At 41.6% G+C, this 12,924-nt stretch overlaps 1 protein-coding gene across 1 annotated transcript in view; it reads right to left on the bottom strand.

Annotated features, from left to right (window-relative positions):
• Positions 1-838: 838 nt before the first annotated feature.
• Positions 839-12,924, bottom strand: part of exo1 (exonuclease 1) — a 16,563-nt gene continuing 4,477 nt past the window's right edge. Inside the window, exons 4-14 of the mRNA XM_020599871.1 lie at positions 12,131-12,254; positions 11,366-11,503; positions 10,858-11,070; positions 10,381-10,568; positions 10,156-10,258; positions 9,864-10,077; positions 8,928-9,114; positions 4,340-4,856; positions 4,097-4,186; positions 1,554-1,747; positions 839-1,089 (exon numbers count right to left, since the gene is read on the bottom strand). Of these exons, the coding sequence (XP_020455527.1) occupies positions 981-1,089; positions 1,554-1,747; positions 4,097-4,186; positions 4,340-4,856; positions 8,928-9,114; positions 9,864-10,077; positions 10,156-10,258; positions 10,381-10,568; positions 10,858-11,070; positions 11,366-11,503; positions 12,131-12,254 (2,077 nt within the window). The 3' untranslated portion in view covers positions 839-980. The remainder of the gene's footprint in view (positions 1,090-1,553; positions 1,748-4,096; positions 4,187-4,339; positions 4,857-8,927; positions 9,115-9,863; positions 10,078-10,155; positions 10,259-10,380; positions 10,569-10,857; positions 11,071-11,365; positions 11,504-12,130; positions 12,255-12,924) is intronic.

Raw genomic sequence — 12,924 nt, forward strand, 5'->3', positions numbered from 1 at the left:
AGCCACATCGGCCGGATCAGTGTTTGATTGTTTGTTGTGTCTTGTTGCTTTTTTTCTTTTCTCTCTCCTCTATCCACTCACCCCAGCCAGTCGAGGCAGAAGGCCGCACACCAAGAGCCGGGGTCTGTTGGAGGTTTGTTCCATTAAAGTGGGATTTGTTGGGTTTTTCCTCTATAGAGACATGAATCAAAACTTCAAGCTAATTTACATGAACAAGCCTGATGAGCAGTTTTCCTGTCAAAATGACATTAGTAAATAAACAAAAGAGCCATCTGACATTTTTATGAAGTGACAGAAGTGATTTAATTCTCTACACTGAACACAGTGACAAGCCTGTGCTCAGGCCAAGTGAAAATACTCATTTCTTTAGACCCAAGAGCCACTAGTCTCATCGCCACATTCCTCGGCTCACGTGGGTAAAAGGCATTCTCAGTCAACACTCAGGTATGCACGGTGTACCTTTCCAGCCATCTCACTGGCTGTTAACATTCCTTGAGTGCTGAGTTGAAACAACGGCTGTGTGCTGAGTCCCCTGCTCTACACCCACGACTGTGTCCCCGTGCAACAGTCCCACAGAATGTTTCATATGTGTTGGGGGGTGTGTGTGTGTGTGTGTGTATTAGGATGTTTTTAGACAATCAGCATTTATATTTATTTATTTATAGTCTTTTAGGTTTTTAAAACTATTGTAGCTCTTTTATAATTTATGCTCATAAAGACTGCACTTGAAATTTCATTGTACAATGACAAATAAAGATACTCTATTCTAAGATGTCACAATCAAACTTCACACAGCTTGTGTATAGGCAGAAAACACCAGACTCCACACAGAACAAACTTGGATGAAAAGACGGTTGCTTTATTTAAAAATGTACATCAAGAAACACAAGTTGATGAGAAATGACTGACATACACGGTATGTTTAAAACGTTGCTTCCACACAGAGCAATCAGTGCTTTGTGAAACATTCAAATCATCTGTCAGAAGCCGCTGACTAAGTCCGAGTCCGTTGGAGCTGAGCTGGCCGGCAGGTTGTCTTTGACAGGGGACATGGGTTCTTTCTTATAGGGACTCATCTTCTGGGTATCTCTGGAAAACACAACAAGCATGGCTTAGGGCTGGTTTATTAGAAACCCTCTGGCATCACAGCCATATCTTTTCACACCCAGGCTGGATTTGAACTCTATTATTAATAATAACAGTAAGGTCTAGACCTCACTTTGCAAAGCCTCCTAAGACGACTTTTGTTGTGATTTGGTGCTATACAGAGGAGAGCACTGCCTGAGAAAGTCCTGTGATCATCAGGTCATTCGTGTGTACAGGCAGTGGGCCAAAAAGAGAAATGCAGGGCCATCCACTGATTAGTGCATCTACAGTACGCAGTGGGCTGAAATTGGTCTGAACTTTTGCTAAACATGTTTCTACTTCCATAATGTTTCCTGATGTTTACCAGGCAACTTTCCATTGAAACCAGGTCTTCATGTAAACAAAGTGATGAGAATTATATTCAAATATTCCATTGATTTGTGAGCTAGCTTGAGAATTTCTTTTACTTTTTGAAGCTGAAGTTCTTCCACAGGCTGCTGATGGTGGCCTGGACACCAGGGTTGTTCTCATTGGGGGAGGAGCGTTTCTTTCCCGAACCCACAGACCTCTTCCTTAGTCCGCTGGCCCTGGCTGGGCCTAACCTTTGCACCTTTGCTGCTTGACCCTGGCTCTTGGACTTCAGCTTCGATAGACCAGAAACCTACAAGGACAAAGAACATATATAATCGAACGGACTGAAACCCAGGAGAAAATGCACAGTGTTGCACTGCTATGAAAAATGTCTTTAACTTATTTATTTCTAAATAGTGAATTTATCATCTGCTGCCATTCTGGCCAGAAAGTGTGTGTTGCATGAGCTTCACACACTTCATCAAGGAGTCAGTTTCCCATAATCCTACAGCAAAAGGGTTATATAGCTAAAACACATAGGGCCGAAACAAGGAAAAGCAGACGCACACTGTTTGGAAGACAAAAATGAGGACCATAAGATGAATGACTAATGCTAGATAAACAGCCAAGTGATAAACATCACAAGACATGGAGGCAACCTGCGGCAACGAAAACAGAGCAAAGCTTTTCCATCATTTGGAAAGGTAACACGACTGTCCCAGGACACACAAAGCCAAAGTGTGCCACGTCAAACTGCAGCACTAGCAACCAGGCTCACAAACAAGCCTCTTGTGGTGATGTCTGATCAGACCCCAGCAGCAGTCGCTCCTGTTGGCCTATGTTGTCATTACTGAGCTATTCAGTGTTATCAATTATTTTGTGGGACATAAAACTCAATACAACTGGCAGTACAAGGGTGTAATAGCCTATATGTGAAGTGTAACATGTTCATCTTTGGTGATGTTTAGTGGACTACTGCTACTGTTGGTGTCCCAACATTATATCATTTTGATTTTGAGGGAATAGCAATTCATTGGCTCAAATTAAAGAATAGTTTAGACTCATAACACACCTTTATTTGATTTTTTAGGATTCAACCCTAAACTGAATCCACCCCATTTAGAAAAGGCAGGTTGTTTTAGAGCCTTGTCCCTGCTAGTAAGGGTGCTAAGAGAGATCTGAAGCTGTTTCAGATAGCAACAGAGTTCATATTGTGTGATATGCCATGACACCTTGGGCCAGATTCCATGTGATTTGCAAAAATAGCAACTTCATCCATTTAAAATACAGCACAGTAAAGTATAGAGACAACTAGATTTGAATGCTCGCTGAATCCACTGTAAAACATCAACATGAGACAAGGACTAGCAGGTGTGAAATATTAAATTCTGATAAAAAGTTTGGTATATTTTATTAGGAATAGAGATCCACATGACTGCCAAATTATTAGCTCCTTTCTTACTACTGGCCCAGTGACACTTTACTCCAAGCATGCCCTGATCCAGCCACTACTTAAAAAACCAAGGCTGGGTGCTTTTGTTCTTAGTAAACAAGTCAATGTTGCCATTGCTGTCTATGGTCATGGAAAAGGTGGCATGAGTTCCAACTAATGCTCTGCTTCAAGTCCGGTTACACCACAGACTAACCAGGAAAAAAACAACACTGTATTACTGATTCTACTTTATCATTCAGTGAATAATTAAACTGATTAGTGGTGTTTTGCATGAGCTGTGCATCACCTGAAAGTGAACTGGTTGCTGCACTGCTGCAATCCGATGCTCACAGAACGTTGTGTAACACCAGAAGCAGCCTGAGGGCAAACACCCGCCCTTATATGATCAAAGTTAGGACCAAACTGAACTGGGGCATCGGGGCAACAAAGCATGCATGCGAACAGGAAATCAGGAGTCACTTACAGTACATGACTCCTGGTACATGTGGCAGGGAAACCAATCCGTCACAGCCTGCAACGCTACACCACCATCCTGCAACTACAACACAGATTTCCAGCACAAACTCAGTAGTTCTTCTGGGTGGCTTGAGGCTCTGAACAACATGCCTGTGCCTCCCCATGACAAGCAGGTGCTCTGTTTTCACACAGCTGATGTCTGAAGGACTCTGCCCAGGGTCAGTCCGAGGAAAGCCTGTTCCTTCAGAGAATGTGCACCACATACACATGGACGTTTTCAGCGGCTCCCCACAGCTAGGCTGTTGTTCCTTCATGCTTCCATTGCAACTTCTGCTACTTAACAAATATGAAGTATGTTTTATGTATTTGCATATTTTGTCTATATTTTTATCACCATCTCCGTTTCAAACTAATGAATGACATGCTTTGCTGGTGCAAAGTTCAAGGTGTGGGATGGTAGGAGTTTAGTTTATTTCCTTGTCACAGTGGAAAAACGTCACTATCAACACATATCTGATGCAATCAAACGACACTACTGCCCGTGGTGATCACAGCAGTTGGGTGCTTGTGGCTCTGTAGGCAGACAACCCACCCCCACTGTCTGATAGCAAGGACGTTCTGGAAATATTTAGTGCTTAACTTTTTTTTTTTTTTTGGACTTTTATTTGGCCTACACAAACAAGATCCTATTTACATGCAGTATGTACAATATATACACATGCCATAAGTTACTGCCAGGCACAAACTCACCTTTGAGCTCAGTCTTTGAGGTTTCTTATCTTCTGCTGGTGAGCGTGTCAAACTCTCCCCTGACTCTCCATCTTTGCTTGAACTTATTTCCTGAGGAAGCACACAGCAGAAATGTGTAAGAGCACAAAATTACACCCACTCACAAGCCATGAAACGCTGATGGTAATACACATGTGAAAGTTGACCCAGCCACAAGGAATATACAGACATTTACAAAGGCAATGGAGATTTGTATGAACGTACGTGTGCTGCATCTTTCTGGTAGGAGTAAGGAAAGCTGTAGGTGGGGACTTCTTCTTTGTCAAAGGAAATGCGGTAAGGCTGGGACTGAGAGAAATAGGCACTGTCCTGGGACGGAGGGGATTCTGGGAAGTCCTCTGGGCTTCCATCGGAGGAGGAGGCTATGTCTTCAGAGGGCGTGTGGGTCACTGGAGATGAGGAAAGACTTTCTTTCTTATAGTGAAACTGCTGCAGGGTGGCCAGGCCTGAGTGGGGAGTTTCTGATTGTTCAGTGGCAGAACAGCCACCTGACCAATGGAACAGGCTGAGGCCCTGACTGGATGAACTGGGGGGTGCGGTGCTCGGTGACAGAGGTGGGCTGGGAGTGTCCACAGATGGAACATCAGGACCATCACTGTCATTGGTCTGGGTGCTGGGAGAGGGCTCGTCCTGAGTGGAACTCTCAGCTGGGGGCTCCACACCGGGAGGCAAATCCTTTTGAGCAAACTCCTTGGTTGTTGAGCTGGAATCACCAAAAAATCTGCATGAGGGAATAAATTCAACACATTAGGATAATGTACAATGTTAGTATTACTATGACTAAATCTGCTCGACAGTGGTAAAACAAGGTCAGTTTACTTATACAGTACATTTTTATACACAAAGGCAATTCAAAGTACTTAACACAACACACAGAAATAAAACATTTAAATGCCTATAAAGATAAAACAATGCAAATTAGACTGAAACTTAAAAGCACAGTAAAAGTAACATGCCAAAAGGTTTTATTCTATTATCTGTTTTGGCAGATCTTGTGACAGTACTGCCCTTTGTTCAAAGGAATATACACTTACACCCCTTTACTTCTTACACAAGAAGATGAATATCAGGAGAGCCACTGATATTCAGCACAAATACAAATAAAGTTAGTCAGAAAGTGGACAGAGGGATAGCAGCAGTACTTCTGTGCTACATCTCTGACCACGGGGTTTGGTTTTAGTCTCTGTACAGGCACAAAGACACCAAACCTGGCAAGCTCACTGTGGGGACAAGACTTTCAAAAGCAGTGCAGTCACTGCACTCGGTTCTTGTCTGCCAAAAAAATCATTTCAACATGTAACGCCCCCTAAAACCACTAACACATATTCTTTTTTCTACGGGTTAAACAAATGAGTTAACACTTGTTATGTAGCCACATTTACTCCAGTACTTAAAAAGAGAATTCCCTGCCAATCATCTGGTACTATTAAAGGAGTTGCAGCTGTTGGCAGATTAGGTCATGAGTGTAAAACATTTAGCAAACATGCTTTCTTACTAACATACAACAAGGTAGCTAGCTGGTAGGGTTGCAGCGGTATCGCGGTATGCCATGGTATACCATGCACATTTGCTTATTACTGGTATCAGAGAAAAGAAAAAAAAAACGCAATGCATGTGCACAGCTTTCTTCACTGACTTCCTGTCAGACTAGCAACAGGCACCACACGCACACATGTAGCACACAATTGGCAGAGAGGAGGCTGATAGCCTGTCACCAAACTCCATCCACAAAAAGGAAAATTAAGCAGTGTGGGAATACTTTGGATATCCCCAAAACTAATGCCTTCGAGAAGCCCATCCCTCTGTGCAGCATATGTCCCATTTATAACTTTAATCCCAATCAATAAAACATATAAACGTCAGTCATATGTCAAAATAACTTTCCACATTGTTCGTTCGCTAATCTCTGATTTACACAAGGACTCTCTGAGCCCCATCTGACCCCAGAAACACACACACAACCTTTCCCAACTCACATTAGTGTGTCTATGTGAGTGAAGGCACAGACAGAATCTGGTCTGGTTGTGCTGTGGCACACCTACAATAAACTAAGAGCACCGTGATGACATTTCTCCCTGTTGTCTGAAGCTTCACAAACCAATCAATCGATTAATGGAGAAAATAATCGGCAGATTAATCTGTCATGAAGATGATCAATAATTGCACTTGGATAAAAAATAGTTCAGAAGAGCTACACCTCAACCAACTACAACAGCCAAGTCAGGAGTGACAGGCTGTTAATGTTGTGATATAATGTATAGTAGTGTAACATATAGGATGTACAGTATAACACTTTTCTGCACTGAGTAGTCTACTTCAGGATTTTTATATGTACCAGTGTAATAGTAGTACTTTTACTTAAGTAAAGGATGTGAATACTTCCTCTACTACTGGTTCCAAGATGCAAACTAACATGCTTTAGTTATGTTTTTTGAAATCATGTTTATAATCATGTTTATTCTTTAGGGTCTGTCTAGCTCTCCATTCCAGCTCAATCAACTGGTACAGTCACTTGCAATAAAAAAACCCTCTCACTTTCATTCAAGGGTCTTTGTATCTGATAATGGTGTGTAATACTGTGAAACCGTGATATTTTCTGAGACAGATATCATACCATGAAAATCTCATACCGTTGCAGCCTTATCACAGAGCTAGTGTGAGTGAGCAGCTGTAGCATGTGCTGGCTAGCAGGTTAATGTTTAGCTCAACGGCTACAGTATTTCAGCAACTGGCCAGGCATGTAGTCATTATGTTGCCAAGTTGTTAGCACAACCTATTTAAGGACACGAGGCTACACTTTGCTGTGTCACTTTCTAGTGTGACCAGGGCCTTAAGAGATTTTTGCTGAAGCTTTTATTGTTCATACTAGCTGTTCTCTAGCTACATTTTCCCCATTCTTCCACTTCTTACATTAAGGCAGTGTAACCACACACTGGCTAACCCCTAAAGGCAGAGACACACCAAGCCGATATGAAAAGAACTAGCGCCGACAAAGGCCGACTTTATTTGGGCCAGCTGGGCTGAAAAAGTGACACTTGAACACACTGCACAGATTGCAGCCCACGGCCGACTAGCACGTACGTTCTGCATCTGCATGAGGAATAATTCCTCCTACCAGCAGGTGGCGGTGTCCGTATTCACCATTCAGAAAGGGAAAGAAGAGCTAGAACGCAGAAATACAAGCAGTAAACAAAGCAGCTCTTATTCAACACAGCTGCTGTTTACAGCAGCTTCTAATCGAGAATGTGTCTAATAACAAGCTGCAAATGACACTGGCATTGTTCACAAATGGCTGACTGTTGGCTTGGTGTGTCACAGCCCTAAAACTAACCACATCCTGCCTCAATGCACTATCATGAGATTCTTCTCTCACTCTAAGAAAAAATAGAATAAGCTTAGTTCATCAAATCTAAAATTAAAGTTTTAATTTAGTCTAGTTTTGAGTACTCTATCTTTATCCCTATTTATCTCATTTCAACAAACATTCCTTTGTTGTCTGCATTGTTTACTGTCTGTTTATACTGCTTACTCTGCATTGTTTGCACTTTCTGTTGCTGTCAATGCTGCTGTTAATACTGCTATTTTGTTATATTACACAGCCTTATTCTGGTTTACTGCACATTGAGAGCCGATGTACCAGAGTCAAATTCCTTGTGTGTCCAACACACCTGGCCAATAAAGCTGATTCTGATTCTGACTTCTTTGTCTCCACCACACAAATTCATTAAAATATGTGTTCTGTATTAAATTCAAACGTAATCAAACAAATTAAAATGTTAGAAACACATTCAACTATTTTAGAGATTAAAAACTACTAAAGTACTCTGCTGTAAAGTTATGTTTCTCATTAATAATGACTTCAATAACTCAAGCTAACGGTAGTGGTGGGCAGATCGATCTAAAGTATCGATAGTATCGATACCAACCTTGGTATCGATCGATACTTGCGTATCAGTTTGTCTTTTCTACATTGAGTACACAACACCTGTAACACCATAGTGGTTGTGCAAACACCGCTCCTCTAGTGATGGCCGTCCCACACCGATACTCCAAAACCCAAAGCAGCATTTTCCTTGAACTACAAAGCTTGCTTTGATGCGGAAAAAGACGGTAACCAAGTCTGAATCACACGACTAAACCAGTCAATACTGCTTCATAGCGTGAGATGCTTAGTAACGTGAAAAAATATAGTATCTCAATAAAAATCTGTGAATCTCCATCCCACTTACATAATCACACCCTGCCCTAAACTTCTAAGTTTTTTCAGCATACCTGAAATAGTTCAATACCAGTTCATCACCTCAACTGCACATCACTACGCTCCTCTCACTTCGCCTATGCTCACTTTGCCCTTCCCCCTCTCCTGCTGTGACTTGTTGTGCAGTTATGTTATATTGTTTCTGAATAAAAATCTAAACATTTTAATTTAAAACATTTCAACTTAGTTAATAAAAAGTATTTTTTATTTTCCTAAAATCTTTGTCTTGTGCTTTATTATGATCATAATCACAATCAACTAATTGAAATTCAGAAATCACAAAATCATTCAATGATCCTGACAATTAAAATTTTCAATTTTCATTCAAATTTGCATATTGCATTCACTTTATAAATTATGAAGCATTGCCCTGCCCGACACAAAAGCAGTTAAGCTGATTTTCTAAGTAAAAAAGTATCGTATCGCCAGTACTGGCCCTGTATTTACTTGGTATCGGGTCGATACCAAATTTTGCAGTATCGCATACCCCTAGCTAACGGATCATTAGATGTGATGGAATCCCGGTGATGTCACCTGCTACATGTGGCCCAACTGTTCTCCTCAACCTCCCGGTTTCTCCTCTGCAGCAGGGTGGCGAAGCAGTTGTGTGGCCGGCGCTGACTGGTTAACATGAGCTTGTCTAGCTGCTGCTCCGGCCTGGATCGCTTCTGACTGGTGGCCGAGTACTGCTGAAGCACATCCTGGTCCGATATACTTGAGTCTATGGGTAGAAAACGACAAGTACAGTGTACGTGTTAAACTATATGTAATATGAATAAGTTATTTACGTTCAATGTTAATTATATAAAATCTAGCATATTTTGTTTACATACATTTCTTTTTCTTTGCTATATTAGCCTATACACTTGCTGCACTGTTTTGTTTTGTTATTTCCCATTGTGTTTTTTGTGATTTTGCTTCCCTAAAGGACCAATCACAATACCTGAAGATAATTTCATTTCAGAAAAACAGCACAGTAGGGAAAATAAGCTTTAAAAAAAGAAGGAAACTTAAAATTCAATGTGTGTTAGGTCAAAATACAACTAACTCCATATCTCTTTGGGTACCTATTTTATTTATTAGGTTTTTTTTTAAATGTTTTCATTTTCTTGTGGGGAAATTTATTGCTTTCCAAACTAAATTTGTAAGTTGCAATTTTGCTTAAAATAAAAGTTACATGAAACCAGACTAATATATTTTCAGGGTGTAAATACTCTATAAAAATATTTAGTTCACTCATCAATAAAAACATTACAAATAACTGCAGTTCATGTTTGGTTAAAAAAAAGTGTTTACACTGGATTCAAAGTGAGCAAGCCACCAGAAACGTGCTGCACAACTTGGAAACCTCTAAATGTATGGCTAGGTGAACCTTTACAGAAAATCTGTCCACAGCATAGCTGGCCATTATTATCAGCCGTCATCAACCAGTCGGTTTCGTGCTCCAATGGATCAGTTTACAGCATGTACCTTGTCTTGGCCTCTTCACCTGCAGCTCTCTGCAGGGCAGCCTCAGACCATCCAGGCTGATGACTCTCTCCTTCCCCCTGGTGGAAGGAGGCCTTTCTGGAGATGCAGTAGAGCGCAGTGTGGCAGCCAAGGCTGGCTTGAAATCTCGACTCCAAATACTGGGCCCGGTGGGGTCTGATGAGGTGTTCCAGCTGTGGTTGCGGGGTTTAGACAGCTGAAAAGACATTTACAAAGGTGCTCTAAATTAAATGCAACTTCATTTTGGATCACAAAGACTAACTGATTACAATACCTGTGGAATGGGTTTGTCTGGGTTGAAGTCATCTATCCTCTCCATTGTGTTGAGATCAAGGTTTCCTAAAGCCATCTGCAAACCTTTGTCATTTCCTACATTACTGGGCTCAGTATCATCAAGGACAGAACTTACAATTTCCAATTTCAAGATTAAATATAACAAAAACTAACTACATTTACAACGGTGGCACATTAACAGGTGTGAGTCAAGGCAGGAGGATACAGTCCAGCGTAGGTGAGGGTGGTTGGGTCGATGTGCTCTGGGTACGGGTTGAGGGGTACCACTTTCCTCCTGACCGGATCAAAGACCAACTGGTAGAGGAAAGTGTTATTGGCTTTGACGAATCCTTCAATGTACTGTTCAGGAACAACTAGGTCCATCTTCAGGTACTGGCCCATCTTTCTGATCACCTGGCAATAGAGACATTTTTATGTTTTATAGCACTTGACTAAAAGTTATTTCAAAAGTTACATAGTTTCACTTTAAAACTGTTGATTTATGCAATGAGCCGATGGCAAGACAGGAAAAGATACTTGTCTATGTTGTCATCTGATGACCTACTTTCCCCCGCAGCAGATTTTATGTGCAGCCTGTGCTGCCATGTTGATCGATCCCTCTTAAAAGTGAAGCACCTTTGGAACCCCAAGTTTAAATAGTAGTTACCTTGCTAACAGAACAATTCACTTCAAGTGGTCTCACCTTGAGGATATCAGGGTCTTTGGCAAGCCGCAGAAGCTTGCAGGCCTTGCCCAGGCCGATGCCATGCAGCGAAGCCAGATAGTCACAGCCTGAGAGGATGCACATGAAGCGAAACTTCTCCTCGGTGAAAATGTTCCCCAGAGAGCGACAGCGGCCCAAGTTACTTTGGTCTATCTCCAGACCGTTGCCTTGCTTGTCCATTTTGAGGATCACCTACATAATTATGAGAGATGACTGATTTATGAGTTTGGCAATTGATTTATCTTTGGACAGTGTCTGATTTCTGCAAACACAAACACTGGCATAGTCTGTTGTTCCTCTCTCTCAGTGATGGGGCCTTTGCTCTTCCTACCCTAGTACACAAAGTAAGCACTAGTACCCATCTCCATCCATGCAACGTTTTATCTGGTTTGAATGCTAATAACACCATCTATCCCCATACAACATTCAGGCTTCCTCTATGTGTATATGTGGCTGGAAATGCAGCCTTGGGTCCAGGACTTGATACCTTTTTGCAGCCAAATGCCAGTAGGTCAGAGTCTTCTGTGATGACAGCCTGGGCCAAACCAGATTTAGTGAGGTAAGCCAACTGAGCGTCGGCTTCATATGGAGCTACCACACAGTCCACCCCTCTCGCCCTTGCAGCCTAGTTCAAGAAAACACAGACAGAAAGAAAAACATTTCCTGTTGTGCTTGGATGAGGTTTTTCCACCATGTTGCCAGGCAGCATACAGTACGTATCTCTGGGTTCAGACAACTAAATTAAAGGTTTTCAATGTGTTAGATCCCCCAACAGTTCGTTATTTACTGTGCATTTGGACATTAATATGGGGTTGTGCCTGTGCTTAAAAATGTTATGTTATGTCAAAACCGACGTGGTCACATTTTGTTTTTGCCTGCAGAATGACACATTAATGAACCAAAATGTTTTTTCCAGATGTTTATAAGACTGGCTCACAACAAAAAACTGAGGCATAAAAAAAAGAAAAAGTTATGGTGCCCATTAGCGTTTACACTACAAAAGACATGCAGTCAAATGTGTCCCAGGCCACATCGGCCAGTGGTTTCCATGATCGGATCACACTCTCTCTTGGTGGTCATCTACACTTGTATTTAGTGCTGTCCATTTGTGATCCAGTCACCCAGGATGCATTTTAAAACCATCTCTAAACAAGGTCAAAGAAAGTGTGAGCCACAGAACCCGTCAACATTTAGTGAAAATGAAGATGTCTCACCACAGGCCTTAAAGGATTCAATCTGCTGATCTCCTCACCTTAATGAGATTATGAGCCATGGCTGGTGTGATGTTAACACAGCGGTTGAAACAGTCTCTGGCTTCAGACAGTTTGCCTTCACGTAGGAGCTGTCGGCCTTTTCGAAGGTTGGATTCTCTGCGCCTAAAAGGCACACAAATGAAACAGGAATTAAAAATGGAACCCTTTGCACTGGGATCATAGTTTATATAGTCAGAATAAGTCACATGTAAAATGAGAGAAATATGGGTTGTCCTAAAACCGATGGCTCTGGACAATGACATTAACCTACAAAAACAACTTGCTAGATTAGTCCGAGATTTATTTTGTTTTATCCAAGGTTCAGGTGAAGGCAGTGAAGTTATAGCAACACTGCTGGAAAATTAGGACAGTCAGAAATATAACTCACCTTCCTTGTTAAGTACAGCTAGCTGTGCATGCCTTTGGTTCTTGGTATTCAAGCATTTGCATGTGAGGGGTTTTTCTGTCTCACCTGTCTACCAGTCTGAACAGCCCTCTCAGCACCTTCACATATAAACAATGTTTGGAATGCAGGCCTTCAAATAAACCGAGCATTGTCTGAGCGCGTTTGTTTGTAGGTATGAAAAAACACTGGATTGACTGGCAAAGTTGGGAGTCTGGATAACTATAGGCCAAAAGCTTTGGCCAGTGTTATATCTAAAGTTCTTGAGAAGATATTGCTTGATCGCCTGTGTCATTGTATAACAACCACATATAATCAGTTTGGTTTTAAATCCAAGCTGGGGACAGATCTGTGTATCTACAGTCTGAAGGAGGTAGCACAGAAGTACCT

The sequence above is a fragment of the Monopterus albus genome, unplaced genomic scaffold (genome assembly GCF_001952655.1).
Source record: "Monopterus albus unplaced genomic scaffold, M_albus_1.0 scaffold43.1, whole genome shotgun sequence".
NCBI classification, from domain to species: Eukaryota; Metazoa; Chordata; class Actinopteri; order Synbranchiformes; family Synbranchidae; genus Monopterus; species Monopterus albus.